Here is a 20,678-nt window from a genome sequence, read left to right on the forward strand (position 1 = left end):
GATTTACCCGTCAGTGTATTCGTGCACAGTACGAGCAAAACACGTTGCTGTAGCAGACATACTACTACTAAATGTGTTCAACTTATTGTTGTGCTGTGTGTGTGTGTGTGTGGTGGTGGGGGGGGGGGACTCCTTCTGGAGCCGCCCGCCTACAAGGCCCTGCTCTGCATTGTTGCATTAAACATCATTTAAAATAACCATCTGTTGGCCTTAAGCAGTTTGAAAAATAATGAAATAAACGCATGTGATTAAAACGGACTGAATGGATTATGCACATTATGCAATGACGCCATCTAGCGACTATCGGGACAGCCAATAGCGACTCTCCTTACTGGGGGGCTGCCAACAGCGCTGTGAGCTCGTGAGGTTGTTACTGGGCAGACAGCCTTTCCAACATGGCAGCGTCGAGCAACGCAGAGCAAACGCAGTTGCAAGATATGGAGGAGGAAGATGCAGGGATGGAGGAGAGAGAGATGGAGTCGGACGACGACGAAGAGGAGGAGGAGGAGGAAGAGGGGATGGGAGTAGAAAATTCAGACGAGGATGACGACGAGTCGTCCGAAGACGAGAAGGAAAATGAAGCCGAGATCCAGCGTTTGGAGGAGCAGGTGATTAGCACAGTTGACTGGCATTAGCCGAGGAGCTAACGAGAATGAATGGGCGGTAAACACAGTCAGCTACAATCAGCAGCTCCCAGACTGTGGGCTGTCTGTCCTGTCGTGTCTCAGGAGGAACTGGACACATAGTAATGTTTGCTGCGCTCAACTAAGCTGTTATAAAGGCGCATTTGATACTACGCCATTGACGTAGCTGCCGTGATTAGCTGCGCTGCTAATGTGTGATGCTAATGGATCACCTGGTCACACTCGTCGTTTCAGCACCTCAGTTCAGTTTGTAGAAAGTACAAACTGTCTTAACTCTGTCGGATGTTTTGTGTAAGATGTTGGGTTAATAAAGTCTGTACACAAGTCAACTTTATCTGGGCAGCACATAAAAAAAAACAGGGTTGACAAAGTGTTTCATAGAGTAAAAGGACACGATATCAAATACAACACGTTTTAAATATCTATGTATAATTTACAAACAGTGGTAAAATATAAAAGTACGAGAGAATCAAAACAAAAACGCATTGCGCAATTGTTTAAAAACGACAATGAAATCAGGATAGGTCCTCTGTCCTGATTTCCACTTTTACCAAGTACGGAAAAAATGATATATATAATATATTTAGATTTGTGGTGTCCAGGTGGGATGGTTTTATATTTGTCCCTAATTTGTAGGTGTTTGTTTCTTGATTTGTTTTCCCTTTTTAACTTAAGTCTTCAAAGTTTCTGTTTCAGCTATAGTTTCTCTTTAACTTAATTTAAGTTGGCAGTGGTAACAGCTATTTAAAGCTATCTGTCCATCCCTGTACAATACTGCTTATCCATCAGGATCCCAGGATGTCAGGACCTAAGCCCAGTTGACATTAGGTGAGAGTGGGGTACACCCTGGACAGGTTGCTAATCTATCAAAAGGCCACCATATAGAAACAACAACTATTTATTGTTGCAGTAATGCCTATTGAAAATTTTGAGCCCCTCATTAACTTAAATGTACACGTGTTTTGACAGCACATGCAAACTAAACGCTGAAACACAAAGTCCGTGTTTTGATCCCACAACATTCTTGCTTGTTGTGCTGCCTTTGAATAAATATGGAAAAAGCAAAAATGAATTGGGATGAATTTCATTGTATTAATTGTATTATTCCCCTCTCATCTTTGTGTGATTTTCAGCTATCGATCAATGCTTTTGACTACAACTGCCATGTCGATCTCATCAAACTACTGAAACAGGAGGGAGAACTAATTCGACTGCGAAAGGCAAGACAGAAGATGAGTGAACTTTTCCCTCTCACTGAAGGTGGGTCTATGTCTTGTATGGTTTTGCTATCAGAAGAATCTCTTGACACCAGTGCTGAATTATTTGTGACATCCGATTTTGTTAAATCCTGCAGAGATCTGGTTGGATTGGCTTAAGGATGAGATCCGGCTGACTGAGGATGAGCGAAACCGAGAGAAAGTTTATGAACTTTTTGAGAAAGCTGTGAAAGATTATATCTGTGAGTTCATTGCACAATTGTTACTGCCTTTAATTTGACATTGTGTTCTTACATAGTATTAACATTTACCTGTAAATCTCTGTATCTAGGTCCAGATATCTGGCTTGAATATGCTCAGTATTCAATTGGTGGCATGGGCTCACCAGGTGGAATAGACAAGGTGAGATCCATCTTTGAAAGAGCCGTGACTGCTGTGGGGCTTCACATGACCAAAGGACAGACAGTGTGGGAAGCATACAGAGAGTTTGAGAATGCCATTCTGTCTACGGTACAGGTTTGTATTTCTATCAGTTGGAGAGCGTTTGTTAGTCATCACACATACACTGCTTTTAATGCGATTTCATCATCATTGTATGTAAGTGAGAAAAAGATTTTGTTTTTAATGATCAGTCTCAAAAGTCTCACAGACCTTTGATTAAAATCGCTCACTATAGTGCATAGGGGCTGACAATATTAAGTTCAACTGTCTCTTTCAGGTAAAAAGAAAAAAAAAAAGGATTTTGAATCATAATCCACTGGCATAATTCAGAATAAATGAAAATACTGACACTTTAGAATTAATTTGATTTGAAACTTGGACGCAAAATTTTGACTCAGTTTTCTCAACTTCTTCCTTTTAGCCTCCCCCTGGCAGGATTCCCAGTCGTGAGGAGCAGGAGCTGCTGAACACTCAGCTTGAGCGAATCCATACACTGTTTCGCCGCCAGCTGGCCATTCCCTTAATGGGTGAGCATGATGCCTCTTCTGTCCAGACGGGTTGTTGTAAATTAGGCAGGATTCCTGTTGTGAGAACTGTCTGTCATGGCAATGGCCAACGTGAAAAACTGTGAATCATCCCATTTAAAAAGATAATGATTCCTTTGGAAACGGTTGAAAGTGGCACTTATGTGATGTGGCCCTAAAACACCGAACAGATTTTGAGAAAGTCCTCCTCCTCAGGTTGAAACGATTCCTTCAGGTTGATTCACAAGTGGAAAAAACTTAGTATAGAACAAAATTCAGTATCATGATCTTTTTTCTTTTTTTGAAAAGAAAACTATATCTATCTGAGATTCTCACTCATTTCATTTTACAGTAAAGTTTGGGGTAGAAATTAGCCTCTATAATTAAAGGTTAAAAAGAAGGGGAAATTGTATTCAAAAGTTGAATCCATTTGTGTGCTGTTGCTTTGTAGACATGGAAACCACCTATGCAGAATATGAGGAGTGGTCTGAACATGGGGTGTCTGAGATGGTCATACATCAGTACAAAAAGGCTTTGCAGCAGATGGAGAAGTGCAGACCTTTTGAAGAGTCACTGGTAATTGACTTACAATAACAACTCTGGATAAAACATTATCTGTTGCAGTTTTATTTCTAAAGACTTGCATAGCTTTTTCTTTATCACATTTGCATGCTCTTGTCTTGTTACAGCTGGTGGCAGAACCTCCAAAGCTGGCAGAATACCAAACCTACCTTGAATTTGAACTAAAGGAGGGTGACCCAGCACGGATCCAGATAACCTTTGAGCGGACCCTGGCAGAGAACTGCCTCGTGCCAGACATGTGGGCAAAATACACCGCCTATCTTGTGAGTACTGGTCAGTGTTTAGTATGGTTCTGCCTCAGAGTCAGAATCTGATGTTTGCTGTGAAGAATTTGAGCTCATGCCAATACCTCCCAGTTGGACAGATTTTATTTTGAGCCAAAACTTGCCAGTTCTGTTTTCAGCCAGAAACAAATGAACAATTATGCTCAGCTCCTTCTGAGGTCGTGTTTGGGTTACATGTGAATCTATCACATTTTATAAATTAAGGTTCATATTTCAGGTTTAGGGAGTTAGAGTTTGGCTGCTGTCTTCAGTGTTTACCTTTTCTGTGTGTTTCCAGGTACACAAACAAGCAGTTTGTATTAATATACCTTTAAGAAGGAAAATGTAGGTGCTGTTAGAGGTGACACTTTCCATCCTCAGTGATAAATATTTCAGCTTGTTTGAAATTTGCTGTCCTCACTCAATTCTGTAGGATCGTCAGCTGAAGATCAAAGACCTTGTTCTTTCTACTCATGAACGTGCAGTAAGGAACTGCCCTTGGACCATGGGTCTGTGGAAGAGCTACCTTCTAGCTACGGAGAGACATGGAGCTGATCATCAGATCATCTCAGGTAGCAGGAAACTCTATAGCTCAGTTGCTGTTTTCATTTATTTTGGGTTCGTATACTATTGTGAAGATGTCCTTGACCATCTTAGAAGTATATTGGATTTTGTCTTGTATTATGCCATTCCTGTTTCTTTCACACAGATATTTTTGAGAAGGCGCTGAATGCAGGTTTCATTCAAGCAACAGATTATGTGGAAATTTGGCAGGCATACCTTGACTACCTTAGGAGACGTGTGGACTTCAGTAAAGGTGAAGAGCTGTTGTGTGTCAGAAACAATCAGTTAAACTATGAAATAATTTTTTTTGCTGATGGTCATTCTTCTTTTTTGTAGAATCAAGTAAAGAGTTAGAGGAGTTGCGGGGAGCCTTCTCTCGATCTCTGGACTACATGAAACAAGATGTAGAAGAAAGTAAGTGGATTTCATTATGCAATGTTTTTGAGGTGTAACTTTGGTTTTCATGCAATTCCTTGTGATGTCGCTGTGCAGGGTTTGGTGAAAGTGGAGACCCATCGTGTATTATAATGCAGATCTGGGCAAGGATAGAGGTAAGCCTTGTTACTATGGCAACCATTTTTAAGATTTAGATTTTCTTTTTTGTTCCCTTGTGTTTTTAACCCTGTATTTAATCTGTGTGTTTAGGTCTTTTCTTTTATTAATGTCTTAGTTATATGAAAGACAAATGTGTACAAGTCAAAGTGACTCATTTACGTGTAATCACTACCACATATGTAAAATGAAAACAATCTGCACAAGTAACAGTTTCCCCTTACTACCAGGCTCTCCACTGCAAGAACATGCAAAAAGCCAGAGAACTGTGGGACAATATCATGACTAAAGGGAATGCCAAATATGCCAATATGTGGCTGGAGTACTATAACCTGGAAAGGTCTGTCAAACTGTGTCTGAAAGAAGAATTGGTTCATTGATGTCCAATGCTGATGGCTTTATAATTCAACATACTTAAAAGAAAAAAAGTCAACTTTTCTTATCCATAGGTCTTATGGAGACTCTGCTCACTGTCGGAAAGCTCTTCACAGAGCAGTTCAGTGCACCTCAGACTACCCAGAGCATGTATGTGAGGTCCTGCTCACTTTTGAGAGGGTGGAAGGTCAGTCCCAGAATAAACCTAACCAAAGTTAACTGTAAATATTTCCACAAATTGCAAAGTCCTTATTTTGCATTCTCATCTCAGGTTCTCTGGAGGACTGGGATGTAGCAGTACAGAAGACAGAGACCCGACTGAACAGAATCAATGAGCAACGAGCAAAGGTTGGAGTACATATCAGCACTGATCCTTGCAGCATTGTCATTGAGCTGCTTTGGGCTAATGTTCCACTATTGTTCTCATTTGTAAGGTGGCTGAGAAAGAAGCCAACCTGGCTCGCCAAGAAGAGGAGAGAGCTGAGCAGCGGCGAAAAACCAAATCAGACAAGAAGGCTCAGAAGAAGATCCAGAAGGGTTCTCAATTCGGGGAGAAGAGGAAAGCAGAACCGGAAGATCATCAGGACGAATGGAATGAAGACTCGGGTAAAGAGGCTACTTGGGCTAAATGGCCAAACCTTTTACCTTTCAGCACTAGAAGCGTGATGTTAAGTTTTTCTTACTATTCTAATTTTCTTTTACAGAACAAGCCCCTAAAAGGCACAGAGGGAATGGGGATCAAACCACAGAGTACATGGAGACAGAGACAGGACTCTTTGGGAAAAGCGCCCCCCCTGGCTATAAGCCAGGTCCACCTGCTGCTAAAAAAGTCCAGCTTGGAGTGGCAGCTGCTGTCCAGAGGCAGAATGATGACAAGCCAGAGCTTCGAAATGACAACTGCAGTGTGTTCATCAGCAACCTGGCATACACACTGGAGGAGCCAGAGGCAAAGCTTAGGACACTGTTTGAGCCCTGTGGTCCCATCACACAGATTCGCCCCATCTTCAGCAACAAAGGGAACTTCAAAGGTTATGGCTATGTACAATTTGAATCCCAGGTGTCTGTTCCTGAAGCCCTGAAGCTGGACAGACTGGAGGTGGAGGGCAGGCCCATGTTTGTGTCACCGTGTGTGGATAAAAACAAAAACCCAGACTTTAAGGTAAATATTAGCAGAGTTTGTTTATTTTACTATGCAAAGTAATCTGAACAGTTTTGGAAGTTGCACAGAATGGAAGTTACAGTTATGTGGAAGTGACCTGCTAATGGCCTCTTATGTTTGGGATTGAACTGTTAATTGGATAATCTGTCACTTTGGGAAATTATTGATCTGAGGTCACATTGTTCAAATTTACTACAGAATGCACTGATTATGAATTTAAGTGACATCAGTCCTACTGGGTTCCCATCATTGTCCAGAGTAACAGTACAGCTCATTGTGGCTTCAAAGGGTCTCTGTATGAACCCTGAAAATGTGCAAAACGTGACATTTTCACATTAATGCATTTGTAGGTGTTCAAATACAACACATCAATGGAGAAGCACAAGATTTTCATCTCTGGCCTGCCGTTCTCATGCACTAAAGAGCAGCTGGAGGAAATGTGCAAAAGTCACGGCACCATCAAAGAAGTTCGTCTGGTCACTTACCGCTCAGGAAAACCCAAGGTGAGGAGTTTAAGTGGAGGACAGTGTCCTGATGTTTTAACTCAAAATGCCATTCTTGATTGAGCTAATAGTTACCACCTTAAACCACATAAATCCTAAGTGTCTGATTTCGGCTGTTGCTGATGCTACTGGTGCTCTCTTTCGGTGTCTCTGCAGGGTCTGGCGTATGTTGAGTTTGCAAATGAAACCCAGGCATCTCAGGCAGTTCTGAAAATGGATGGCATGGAAATAGAGGGCAACAAAATCTCTGTTGCTATCAGCAACCCTCCACGTAGGAGCGTAATGGATAAACCTGGTGCCAGTAGACTCACAACAGATATGCCTCGCCAGGTCTATGGATCGTAAGTTTGGCACGTTTTCTGCCGTTTGGATAGTCTGCTATTCTAACATTTGTAAATATACTGATACAGAGCTCTATTTTGCTTTCTAGGAGAGGAAGAGGACGCACACAGCTGTCGCTGCTTCCTCGTTCCCTGCACCGACAAAGTGGGCCCACAAACAAAGTTGAGAATGGGACCACAGCTGATCAGGTCCCAACAACAGCTAGCTCAACAGTAAACACAGCTGCAGAGACGAAAGCGCTGTCAAATTCAGACTTTGCCAGGATGCTTCTCAATAAGTGAGAGGATGAGCGAGAGAATTATTCACAAGCCATCTTGTGACCTTACAAATGAGTGTGATTTTTCTGTAATTGATGACCTGCCTTCCCTTTAATCTCAGTCTTGTTCTCATCATCCATTCTGCGAGATTGCCTTAATCGCCAAGTTCCTGCCCTGCTCCACAAAACTTTTTGAACCAAGACTTTTCACCATTTGATGGATTGTTTTTGTTGGGTGTGTTTGATGGTGGCTGGCAGGCAATTTTATAAAGAAAAGTGTATAATATTTGTGTGTAAATATACCGTGTTTAAAATTGTAAGCCTTATGTTGCGAGGCGTCTTCTCTCATTGTGTGTAATGTGAAGGGGACAGAACGGAAGCATATGTGGCAGTATTTTTTTAAGCTTGCATAACAGCCAACCTTGTGAATGTTTTTTTTTTTTAAGGAGGGGGGGTTAAAGTGTAACATATTTAGTGTGTACATAAGTTGGATGTGCTACAGTGATGAAGAGATATTTTTAGGGAACCTAAACCTTTTGTTGTAACTTATTTTCACCTCCAGTGGGCACGCCTGACAAGGTCCACGATGACTTTTCTGACTGTAAACTACAGCTAAATCATTATTTTTCCATAATTAGTCATCTACTTAGGATTTTCAATATTGTGAAGCAATGTACCTGGGATAGTTGACCAAGTTAGTATTAGTGGACTGGCATCTTATTACAGTGCATCAACTTCCCTGACATCACACTGCTGAATGAGTGTGAGTATAATGCCAGATTTGTGTTTCCATACATCACTTTCATTACTGTTTGGCCTGTCTGTTGAAGGTAAAAACATCCATCATTAATTAGATATTTTATTGACCAGTCTGATCTTTGTGATGTAAAATGAAAAAGACTTGGAGGGAAATAAGGCATGTTCCTGTCATCTTTTAAGATTCAAGTACACATGTAAGCATAGCCCTGAAGAAATTTGTCTAATTGGCTTATTTGGTGTCTGGACACATCCCCAAATTAAATGTATGAAATGTTTCCAGTGTTATCTTAAGCTATACACAACACTAACGAGCTCAACAAACTAAAGACTAGTTGATTGACAGAATTAATGTGACATGAAAACATTTATCAAATAATTTGGTGACTTGAAAATCAAGGAGCTTCTCAAGTTTTCTCAAATTTCATAGCTCAAACAAGGGAGAAAATTTTAACACATTCATCTTAAAAGCCCTGGAACAGTTCATAAATATAAAACAGTTTCAGGTGTTAAAAAAGATAACTAAATGTTTAAAAGTATGTAGTGGAAAGTCACTCAGTTTTAGAATTATGGTTTGGCCTTGGTTTTCTTCATAGCTTCAGCTGATTTGATTTCACTTGTGAAGTTGGTGTGAGATTAGCTAACGCATATTATTCAAGTCTGTGGCTCCTTTTGACACGAGAATAGAATCTATGCAGTTTTTTCATTTTTGTCTTTCCTGCATAAGGAGTCAAACATATGTTGGTCCACTCACCCTCTTTGAACAGTAACAAAGTTGTATATAATTATTAGTATATCAATTTCAAAAAGGTCACCACAGTTAAGTAAACAGAAATCTAAATTTAAAAGATGGAATACAAGCTATGTTTTTTTTCTCACCAATGTGGCCTGATATATATATTAAAAATGTAATATGTTGGTGTTTAGGGGTTACCCTCTCAAAGGTTATATGAGTGCATTGATGTTTTGTATAATTTCTATTGTTAAGGTTTTAAATTTGGTATAGAGGTGGATAATTTTTTTTTGTTTGTTTTGTTCAGTCGTATTTATTTTTCTGCTTCTTTCATTGGTCTAGCCTTTTCTACCCTTGTGTTTTTGGTCCTGTAAAAAACATAAAAAAAAAAAAAACAACCCAAATTATGTCATGTTTTCTGCTCTAAAAGTTGTTTAATAAAGCTATGTAAATCATCTTTGATCCAAGTGTCACACCGATGGCATGATTCATTCTTCAAGTTAATCACTTTTAAGAGAATGAAAGTTAACACAAAACATGTATTTTAAATGAAATAAATAATCAAAAAAGTGCTTTCAATGTTGTGAGAAGTGTAGTGAACTAAAGGTTCACACATCATACACGTCTTTACAAAGTGGAGAAAGCTTTTTTTTCCTCCCCACATTAGCAGTAGTTGAACTTCAGATGAGATTCTAATGCAAATTAAAATGCATTAAAATCATGGTTAGAAAACAGACTTGGAGGAAAACAAAATATATTCATGTGCAGGAAAAAGATTTATACAGAAACAATCCTTTGCACAGCACAACAGATTTCAATTCAACGTCTTGCAGTTTCAGTGAACTCAGCAACACAGAACCAAAACTGAGGCACAGGCTCTGGGTCAAAGCAATTCAACACAACTTGTGACTGTTATTGTTTGTTTGAGATTGTTGAGGACTTATCAGATTTACCAGAACCTTCCTCTGCATGATAATACTTCATGCTTCTTATCCTCTCTTGTTTGTAGTTCAGTTGTGGGGGGTTATGGGGATAGTTTGTTTGCAGTCAGGACAAGCCTGGTCTTGGCTGGCTCCTGGAAGCCCGACAGGGTGCTCCGTCGTAGAAATCAACAACGTGTCCAATGTTATCTCTGTACATTTGGCGATAAAGCGAATGAACGGGCGCACATCACCCCCATTAGCTGTGTCTAAAGCTGTATAATATTCGGCCCTCTGTTCTTTGCGGATCGTGATTGGTGGGAAGTGCGCCTGCATGAGCACAAGGTTCATGAGCAGACGTGATGTGCGTCCGTTGCCATCTACAAATGGGTGCACATACACCAGCTTGTAGTGGGCGAGAGCTGCGTACTCCACAGGGTGCAGCTGCAGGGCTTCATCAGAGTTGAGCCACTGAACCAGCTCCTGCATGTGTCTCTGAAGGTCTCGAGGGTGGGGGGGGATGTGTTGACCCACAAACACTTGGCTGGTGCGCAGCCTCCCTCCCTCCACGGGGTCCACATAGCCCAGCACCCGGCGGTGAATTTCCAGGATGTCGCCGACTGTCATGACTCCTGACCTGGACAACAGTGTGGTGTTGATGAATTTCATGGCCACGTCCACACCAATGGCCTCATTCTGTTCCTGCAGGCTCTTCCCAGGGACAGCGTAACGCGTCTCAATGATGTGACGGATTTCAGACAGAGTGAGTGTGCTGCCTTCAATAGCCACCGTGTGGTAGATGTGGTGGTAGTAGGTCTCCTCCATCACTCGGCGGAGGGCGGAGTTGCCTTTAGGAATGGACATAAGCCTGCGCACTTTACTGTCAATGATGCCAAAGTGACGCTGGTCAATCTCTTCCACCAGAGGCAGAGTCCGGTCTCTACTGACCAGCGCCCGCTTGTGACTCGGAGAGATGGCCAGGGCCTTGGTGTACAGCTGGTCTGCCTGCACCACATCCTTCTCCTCCTCCAGAATGGTCCCCAGCTCTGTCAGGGCATCCACAAATTCGGGGTTCAAGCTCAGTGCATGCAGCAGCAGCTTGTGCGCTTTCTCCCTCTTGCCCAGTTTTTTCATCTCTAGAGCCTGTTGCAGCGCCGCTTTGGCCTCCAGCTTCATTTCTGCCAACAGAATGTGAAAGTAAACATATCCAGAGGACTTTATTCCAGCAGTGATAGTTCCTGGTGTTTTAAACAGAATTGCAGTAGAAACAAAAATTTTCAGCAGGTAAAAAAAAGATATAATTCAGTGGAGCAGTGATTTTCTACTATCACCAAACGAGCCGCAGACTGGGGCCTGTTCATTTATTCCTGGTTTTTGCATTAAGAAACATCACAAATTTGAGTGAAGATGACCACTTGGACACATATTTAGATCTACTGATCACCACAGTCAACTGCTTTACTGTAAGAACAAGGGAACTGGGATTATTGTCCTCGGTTCGTTAGGACCCCAGGACATGTGGTACTGAGCTGGACTGCACATTTGAGCCGTTCTGGGTCGTACCTTTGCTTGGCTTGGACCTGCGGGGCAGCAGATCAAGGGCGGTGAAGGGGACGGTGAGGCTGGTGGACTGAACAGCTGGAGGCTGCTGGGAGCTTCCCCACAGCTGGCAGCGGAGCTGGGCGAAGCTCTTCAGGGCGAAGCGGCACTGGTTGTCTACCCCGACCAGGGGCATGAGGAGGGCCACCAGAGAGCCGAGCAGGACACACAGCAGCGGGCCCCATCCTCCGAGGACCCGGCCGCCGGTAGAGCGCCACACCGTCACAGGAGCCATGATGGGCCCAGGTTAAAACCTCCATCCTCCGGTGATACGGTTCCCCATTTATATCCACCCCCAGCTAAGAGAGCCGGAGGCTCCGGGGACATGGCAGCAGGAGACACCGGCGGGGAGGTTGAGTTCCGGACTCGGTCCTACAGCTGGTCCTTGTTAAGTCTGAGTCGTAAATAAAGAGCAAACCAACGACAGCAAGTTCGACACCGACGTGTCCGGAGCGTCAGCTGCGGTGTGTACCAAACAAACATATCATCGCTTCAGTCGGAACGTGTGAACATTCTCAAATATCATTGGTCGGGAGTTCGTTAAAGGACGTTTCTGATTGGCTGACATGTGGCAAGACAACGAATGGTTCGTGACTGTCTGTGATTGGCTGATCAGGGCTGTTTGGCCCAGAGCTCCCGGAAGTTAGCATAAGCTAACCGCCGCTAGATGCTCTTCAACGGAGCAGATTGTCGGAGCTACACTTTTTGTTGACGCACTGTCACCGTCTGGATTAGTATATTTAGAGAATATAACCCGACAAAAGTTCAGGCTAGCACACTGGATAATGAAAGCAACAGATGAGAAGGCTGATAAATGAAAATTCAGTTCTTAAATATAACTTCATCCAAAACTGTTGATAGCGAGGTTAATATGTAGGGAGAGCTATTGTAGTTAGGGTTAGGGTTAATTTAACTTACATTTAATATTAAGGCTGCGGAATGATGGGCAAAGCACATGATATGATGATATTGATATTGATTTTCCTGTCTTTTTTTTCTGCATTCTGCAACCTCAGCCTTATACATCTCATTTTGATAACTTCCTTTCCTTGGCTTTAATGCTATTTTCTCTGTTCCGTGTTCTCTGTTTTTAATTAAATAAATATAACTTCCCTATGGTGTGGTCTTTAAAAATGTGCAATGCATTTGAATATGATTACCTCCCTTCTTTTCATAATCTATGAAGGTGGTCATATTTTTCCTGCTGACCTTTTTCCTCCTGTCCCTGTGTCTGGGGAAGCCATACATGTGTACGCCTTGTTCTGAACGATTGGAGCATCCCCATGCTGCACAGCATACCATGGTGAAGACTGTATTCAAAGACAGCAGAGAAAACAAATGGCTAGACGTGCTGATCTATTAGAGTTCTGGGCTGTTGTAAAGGAATTCATTTTGTTAAGTGCATTTGGAAAAACAAATAGTGTGTGTGTGGGTGTGATTTATTGTGTATGATCTGTAGAGCGTAAGTTTAGAAATCCAGATTTGCCATGAATTGAAATCAAAATGTTATTTATTTGCCATGGATTTCCTGTGAGAACTAGTCCGGACTTGTGTAGTTACTTGGAAAATCATAAGTCTGCCTCAGTGAGTGCATAAACTGAAATAAACTGAAAATATTAATATTTTATTACTGTATATTTTTATTACTGTCAACAACTGTACAGGTTTAGTGAAGGTAACAGACTTAAAAGCAAGTAGACATTGATAAGTAAGAGTAGTTAACAAAATGATAGAAGTCCATTTATTTGCAATGAATAGTAATCTAACTTTTATTTATGGGACATGGATTTCCTGTAAGAACAGTTATCATTATGTCGTGAGTCCTGATTTATTGTGCAGTCAGTTGGCAAATCATTGTTTGTCACCTGTTAGTCTGAAAGATAAAAGTAAAAAAAAAAAAAAAAAAAAAAAAATCCGATTTACATTGCTGTGTTATATATCATTTTCAGGAAAGAACTGAAGCCAGAATGTGTTTTTGTCAAGGTACCTTGAATTAATAGCCCAGTTATTACAATCTGCGGTATCAAGGTGCCAAACTCACCAGGCTGGATACTGCATCTCTTCTCAATCATTCTCTGACTTAAGAAACAGGAGAGGGCAGCATTTCTCTTTTATGCAAATGTTAGTCATGGAGTAGCATGTCCTCTCAGTAGCCACTTGGGCTCAAAGTCATTATATTCAAGTTTTGCTCTCATCCCATTCAATTTTTCAATGCAGTAAAAATGAATCTGTATTTATATGAAGCTCGATTAAGAAATACTTTCTCTGACTTTTGTTCCCTCTCTCTGATAAAACTAGTAGTTCCATTGATACTTGTCCTTATTGTCACCGTCAGTCATTTTTAATGTTGCCATTCTTTCATATTTTAATTACAGAAATTACCACCAGCTGTGATCTGTTACTGGTACCAAGGAACAATTCTGGCTGTATGTCAAAACACTGTTACCCATATTCAGCTCAAAATAGCTAATATTCACACTTAAGCTGTGATAGGAACAAGACACTGCCCCAACAGACTGTGCAGGGGGGAGGTTATGACTGAATGACCGCGTAGATGGCCGTGTCTGCAGGAAGAGACCCAGTGGGTCTGTCCAAAATGTGGGCTCTATATTTGTCTAGTCATGTTGCACACGCTGCAACGTGTGAAACCTGGAGCTGCACGCTAACATCATTTACCACCACAGAGTCTCTCTGTGCTTCTCCGGCCCACAGCGGTCTCACCTTGGAGGATAATGGAGTAGCCTGTTTGAGTGTGCTTGAGCTACATTATTTCTTCTTTCCTGTTATTCATGCACCTCTTCTCAAAGCAAAGAGGAGACTGTAGCCAATTACAGTAGCCATGAAGATGCTTATATTGATTTATTTATTTTTTTTCAGAACAAAAGAAAGAACTAAACCTTGGGGGAATATTTAATCACCACGCTGCCAATGAGTAACTGTGACAGTTGGAAAGCAACTCCAGGTTCTCCATTTTGTGAATTTGCCATTCAAATCAGAATCAGCACTGTAATTTGCCACTGAATCAATGTTTTTTGTTTTGTTTTGTTTTTTTTTTTAGATATTTTTACTCCTATTTTTATGTCCTATAATATTTATTGGCTAAATACCCATCAATTCCAAAACCTCGATGAAGATAAAGCAAGGAATCTTTGATGATCTTTGATGAAAAATAATCAAAATGTTTCCTGTTGACAACTTTGATTGTGTCAGTATTAGTTTATAAAACGGTACTGTAACTGTTGCAATGTTTTACAGAAACTTTAAAGAAATACAGTGATTAATATATATTTAAATCTTCACTGTGAAACTAACTTTGCTAATGTCTATGTTTGGTTTTTGGCTGTCATGTGCTTCTCAAAAGAGCAGTTAGTGAGGAGGACATTAATCAGGATTTTTTCCCCCTCATAAAATTATTATATCCTGAAGTATTGTAAGACATAAAATTTCTTTACTGGAATGAGTTACCTGGCTGAAGTAAACAAACCAGGTGCTGACATCTTGGCTACTTGTCCACGTCAACAAGAATTTAGTTTAGCTGAAAAGCTAAAAGGACAAATACGGCAGAATAAGTGACAAGGAGAAATAATGGCATGATAGGAACGGCCCTCTGGTCATATTGTGGTCTAACTCTGTGCCCATCTGGCATATGCTCACATGAGCTAAAACCCTCTCAGCTGTGGAAACATGAAGTCTGCAGTTAAAGTTACTGATGAGCAATTAAATGCCTCACATCACTTTTGGATAATTAACAAAATGGAACTCTTTCATGAAAAGTGGGGCTGTCTGTCTTATCATTAACGTATTTGTTAGGTTTTTATTGCTGTGAGTTGTGTGCTGCTTCATGCATCAGCACAATCCTCGGACCAGCTGACAAGTTTATCTTGAAGCACACACCAGAGATGACCCGTCACAGCCTATTTTTAAAAATAACCCACTCACTTTTCACGACTAGCTCAAACTCTGTTTCAAGAGGTAGAAAATTCGTCTGCCCACCTAGAAAAAACAAAACAAGCAAAAAAATAACCGAAAAAGAAAAAGAAAAACCTGACCTGTCAGGGCAGAGAAACAAATCCCTCTGATACAGATGCCTCACCTCCTCCCCTACCGGCTCTGCTCTCTCCAGCCTCTGTGGAGCCGTCAGTCTGCCTGCCTTTCTGTCTGAGGAGAGGCTTTGTTCTGGGTGACAGAGCTGGGTGTCAGCAATAGAGGATCTCGTTAGAGAGTAAGAGAGAGAGGGGCATGGTGCCTCTCTTTCCACTGCACAAGCTGAGACAAGGGTGGTATAAAATAGATAACAGATCGATGGAGACCTGCAGTGGAGGCAACAACTGCCTGCAACCAAAATGCCTGTCTAAATGGAGGGTTTGCTTCAAAATGCAAGAACCACACCCTCATTAGAAGACTGATAAATGCTGTTAGAAAACAATCTGGGAGGACAAGATGTTTCTATTCACAAAAGCAAAAGCCTGATCGTTACCATGTTTACCCTCACCCTGTCTAAGAGCTGTTCTGTGAAATCACAAAAATACATGAAAAAAATAACCACATGAAGAGGTTCAAAAGTTCATTATGTCCCCCACATCCCCCCAATCCAACATCCTGGTGAGCTGCAAAGTCTTGCTGAGGCTCCCCCTGGCTCCCTCTGCTGAAAGGAGGTTGAAGGGAAGTGAGGAAATGCAGCACACCTGTGGCGACCTCCCTAGGAGTCAAAGCGGTAATTACTGGAGCTCTGTCCCTGCAGTTTTCCCTGACAGGCCATTGTCCCCAACATTGTCAAAGTTGGCTGATTGAAGTCTCTTCTGAGGAAGGCATGAAGCAGGGGACTGCAGTTTTCAAACCTCTGCTATAACCTGGATAACTTTATTTTGATGCCTGTCGAGGAAAAAGATACAGCTCATGCTATATAGATTTGAAGTCACAATTATACCCAAAACACATATAACATTATATAGGATAGGAAGTATAGAAGTGTTTGACTGTTTATGCACATTTCTTGTTTGATAAAGTGTAAATATTGTTGATTAGGGGTTTCGTGACATCTGAGTTTCTCACTGAGTGTACTTCACCTTTGGTTCTTACCGCACATAAACATTGCCCAGGCAACCCACATACTTAATATTGTAACATGTTATTAATGAAGGTTATCTGTTTAGGATCGTTCATTCTCACTGTTTTTCTCTGCTACTTTGTCAGCTTTGCTGCAAACACCGTAAACACTGAGCTATTCCCTCTCTGCGTTGGTTGTTTGGCTTCTTTAAGAAATGCCAGTCTGTCGTACTGAATGAAGATGTCTCTGTGTTGGCTGACTGATCTCATGTCCTCCTGAGTATATAAAATGGAGCAATATATAAACCAAGTGAGCTCATTTAAGTCAATGTGTAGTAAATACAGCAACAGTGACAACAGCGGCTTTTTGCACCTGTCTTCCTGCCTAAGCCCAAGAGAGACTGAACCTGATTTATTAAATTCCTGGTCTCATTGTCATAGTCAGCTAAAGAGAGATAACTCACAGGAACCTCCTTTATGAATGCAAAATCAAAGAAAAAGATTGTGTTTAAAGGAATATTGGGGTAAAGACATATCTCATCTTTCATATCGTTTTTCTTGGTTATGGGTTTGCCGTGTTCATCACTTCTCTATGTGATGGATGTAGCATATGAAGTCACGTAATTAACAACAAGTCTCAGGCTCCTTGTATCCTCGTCAGGTCCGACAGGCTGGTCACCTGATACGCTCAGCAGCCCCAACAGGTGAGTAAATGATCCTGTGGAAAGACATGAAACAGACATAATTAGCTCTCCACTGAACTGGGCATCTATTTCCTAGGACCTCCCTCAGTCGCTTCTTGCTGTTTCACTTATCGCACTTCCACTGTAGCCTGTGCTGTTCAGAGGAGTGGGTGTGAGAGCCACAAACTCTGTCAGATGTACCAATTCCAGCTCTAACAGGCACATCTTACGACACACAGCAACGACTTAGCAACCGTGGGGGGTTCTTTTTCTTTTTTCCCCAACCACCAGAAGATGACTGGTTGGTGACTTTGTTTGGTTTCTTTGGTAATGTACTTGGGGAGTACAAAATAAAATTAAATATAGCCCTGTGAAATACAACACAATACTTCTAGATGGCAATATCTGCTCCCCTGAAATGGTTTTGCCTTTAGCTGTTTTGTATCTTGTTGATGAGAATTTGCAAATGCAGACTGATGATTCTGTCGCAGAAACTAATCATGCTGTCTGAGTGGAAATGCTCTTACATTCCCGTGTAGATTGCCTTTTAAATGGATTTGTCAGCAGTTAATCATTAGATACACATTGTAAAACTCAAATTTTTTGTATCAAATGCATCCTGATTATACAGAATAGTAATTTATTGTCATTCATTAATCTTCTACAGCTTATCCGTTTCCATGGGGCAGGGGCATGCTGGAGCCAATCCCAGCTCACAATGGGCAAGTTACACCGTGGTCACCAGTCCATCGCAGGGCCAACATACAGGGAGAGACGAACAACCACTCACACCTGGGTACTGAACCCACAACCTTGTTGTTGTGAAGCAACAAGACCAACTATGCTGCTGTTAAGTGATGTCCTGTAGTAAGCCAATCGTTTGCTGTTGGCAGAGGGAGACCGGAGATGAACCAAGGCAGCGAGATTCACCACGCTGGAGGCACAGGGATACAGTGGAGCAACACAGGAGACCGCTGGGAGAAACCAACGGCACTACCAAACGGGACAAAATTATCTGGCAGGGCAGTGGATTTGGAGCCGGTCTTTTATGGAAAGCATGATGAGGCTGAATTGATGACAGGTGTGTCTCAGCTGCAGCCCATCCATACCTCCTGACACACACACACACCGCAGAGCCCAACACAAGGACACCAAAACCCAGACACTAACAAGTGAAGACATACATTTTTTCCCACCTTCCATTTCCCAAGATAATATTTCCAGCCCTTTCATTCTGGTTTCATTCTGTTCACCTGAAATACAGGTAAATAATACAAGATGAAAAAGCCTCTCCTTTAAAAACCTCACACGACAGAATGAGCTGTGTTCCTTCCCGGCAGGTGGGAAGCTATTTGTGCTCCAGAGGTATCGAAAGCCAGCTTGCCTAATTGATCATTGTGGGCCCATATGGCAATCATAGAGTGATCCCATCTGGAGGCTGACTTCAACATGTTCAATAAAAACAAACAGCCAGTGGCAACTTCCTTTCTGTCTTTTCCCTCCAGCTTTGCATTTGCATGCCCTGGATGTCAGCGTTTGGGTCATCAGAGCGTTACATATGCTCTCACAGTCCTGTACACTTCAGTGGACAGAGGCCCAGCTGTGAGATGAGGAAAACTTCTCCTTTTAAAACTTAAAACTAAAACATGCTCAAACTGTTATTTGCCTAATGTGATACTGTGATCATGCGCTGCGGCCATTTTGAGGATTAGAGTTGTAAACTGACTCTGTCAGTGCCACAGGAGCTGTCTGATGACTTGATCAGGATTTAGAAGGTTAAAATTTGCACAGATGATCGCATAAATCACAGAACCAGGGTCTCATTGGATTATCTAAGCAGCATAATTTTTGATATTTCTGCTCTAATCCATTGTTTTGATTTGTTTTTTTATTTAAAAGCTTCTCTTACAATAATTGCTTCACTGTAGCCGCAATGAGTAAAAATAGTTTGAAAGAGGGATGGCAGCTTACATTTTGGACATTACTGTTGTTCTGATCAACAAAACACTATTCAAAGGAACAGAAGCTGGAATGAGGGAAGGAAGAGCTTGAAAAGTATACATTTATATTAGACTTTTCTATGAGCAAAGAATATAAATCTGGCTTCACTCTACATCTGAATATGTCTTTTCATGTATTTTCCCCTGAAGCTGTTAAGTGTATAAATCCAGCGATGGTCCGTCCTGCTTCACAGTCCCAGTCGGTTTCCCCTCACTCTGCTTCTGCTGGCCAGGCACTGCTGCTCATCAATGTCTGTCTTCCACCTGTGCTCCCAGCTGTGGTACACCAATCAGGCCAGTATTTAAGCCTCACCGGTTCAAGCACTCGCTACCAGTTTATTCTTTGGATGTGAATCTCACTAGTGCTACTTTTCTGCCTGACTTTCTGGTTTTGATGCTGCTGCCTGTCCCTGAGTATGACTCCAGCCCCTGTCCCTTCCTGGTTGGGTTGTCTTGCTGAGTGACTCCCTGTCTTTGCTCTCATGGTACCTGCATACCTTCCTCCACCCAAGTTGCTGTGCACACTAACAGCCTTCAGCAGTTCAGTTTGCCTTTTGTGAGCTGCATATGGGTCTTTGTCTGATCCTTGTTAACTAATTGATTTGTGACATCAAAGCTGTGTTCTCCATTCAAGCAAGAAATAAGGTAAGTGTGTGTGTGTGTGTGTGTGGCAAATAAAATAATAACCAAATAGTTATCAATCCAAACCTTTTTAAATGCACTAATACAAAATAATTGAACACAGCTTATTGTCTACAGCCCTTGGGCCAAAAGGTGCACTAGACAAAGGGGGGGGGGGGGGGCAACATGCCCAGTTTCACATCACTAGCAAGACTGAAAATAACCCTATTGCCAAGGGCCTGTTTCCTATAGCAAGTCAGAGCTACTAAGAGTTGCCAAAGCTTTATTGGCTGATATGTTTCCACTCAACAAACTATGGAACTATTTCAAATAAACAAGATAACTACTGCTGGTGCTCATGTCACATTCAGAGGAAATCAATCACTTTGCAGTCAATACCAAAATGGGATTCAGTGATTGGCTTGCCAACTTAACTTGCATTTGTTATTGAAACTGGGGAAGTAGGTGTTATGTGTGCTGAAGGTTGACATTTATCACCCCACACCATCATTCACCACAAAGGAGAAATTCAGCTGTCATTAATTACCAACAACTGACTCAATCATTTTTAGTCAGTCTGCAAAAACAACATTACTGGAAGAATACAGATGTGGCATGACCTCAACAGACACAAGCAAGGTTAAGTGATCTAATGTGACTACTGTAGTTCTACAGATGATGGACTGAAATGTATGAAGTTGCATCACTTATGCAGGCGATCGCTATTTCTGATACTGTAATTAGAAAACTGGGTCACTTTTTTAATCTGCATTGTGGAGGTAGATTTTTAGGTAAGCAGATTTAATGGTTACTGATGCTGCTCTCATCCATATAATGGCTTTCAAGGATAAGACACTAACGTTGCGATAATGCTCAAGTTACATTAGAATACAGCTCA

At 41.7% G+C, this 20,678-nt stretch overlaps 2 protein-coding genes across 3 annotated transcripts; one reads left to right on the forward strand and one right to left on the reverse strand.

Moving 5' to 3' along the window:
* Positions 1–371: 371 nt before the first annotated feature.
* Positions 372–9,373, forward strand: sart3 (spliceosome associated factor 3, U4/U6 recycling protein). Of its 2 annotated transcripts, none has more exons than XM_029511309.1 (19): positions 372–608; positions 1,778–1,904; positions 1,999–2,103; positions 2,193–2,377; positions 2,724–2,829; positions 3,278–3,402; positions 3,516–3,671; positions 4,105–4,243; positions 4,381–4,488; positions 4,572–4,649; positions 4,728–4,786; positions 5,018–5,127; positions 5,237–5,349; positions 5,434–5,510; positions 5,597–5,768; positions 5,867–6,321; positions 6,672–6,824; positions 6,981–7,165; positions 7,255–9,373. In XM_029511309.1, the coding sequence occupies exons 1-19, from the start codon at positions 396–398 to the stop codon at positions 7,445–7,447; spliced, it is 2,859 nt and encodes a 952-aa protein (XP_029367169.1). In that variant the 5' UTR covers positions 372–395; the 3' UTR covers positions 7,448–9,373. The 2 variants fall into 2 exon arrangements, with proteins under 2 accessions (XP_029367169.1, XP_029367168.1); XM_029511308.1 differs by having other exon boundaries at positions 404–608; positions 2,778–2,829.
* Positions 9,317–11,915, reverse strand: ficd (FIC domain protein adenylyltransferase). Its single transcript, XM_029511310.1, has 2 exons — positions 11,395–11,915; positions 9,317–11,009 (listed from the first exon to the last, which is right to left on the reverse strand). Exons 1-2 carry the CDS (start codon positions 11,663–11,665, stop codon positions 9,922–9,924), a joined length of 1,359 nt encoding a protein of 452 aa, XP_029367170.1. The 5' UTR covers positions 11,666–11,915; the 3' UTR covers positions 9,317–9,921.
* Positions 11,916–20,678: the final 8,763 nt, after the last annotated feature.

This window comes from Echeneis naucrates, chromosome 9 (genome assembly GCF_900963305.1).
Source record: "Echeneis naucrates chromosome 9, fEcheNa1.1, whole genome shotgun sequence".
In the NCBI taxonomy this organism is placed as follows: Eukaryota; Metazoa; Chordata; class Actinopteri; order Carangiformes; family Echeneidae; genus Echeneis; species Echeneis naucrates.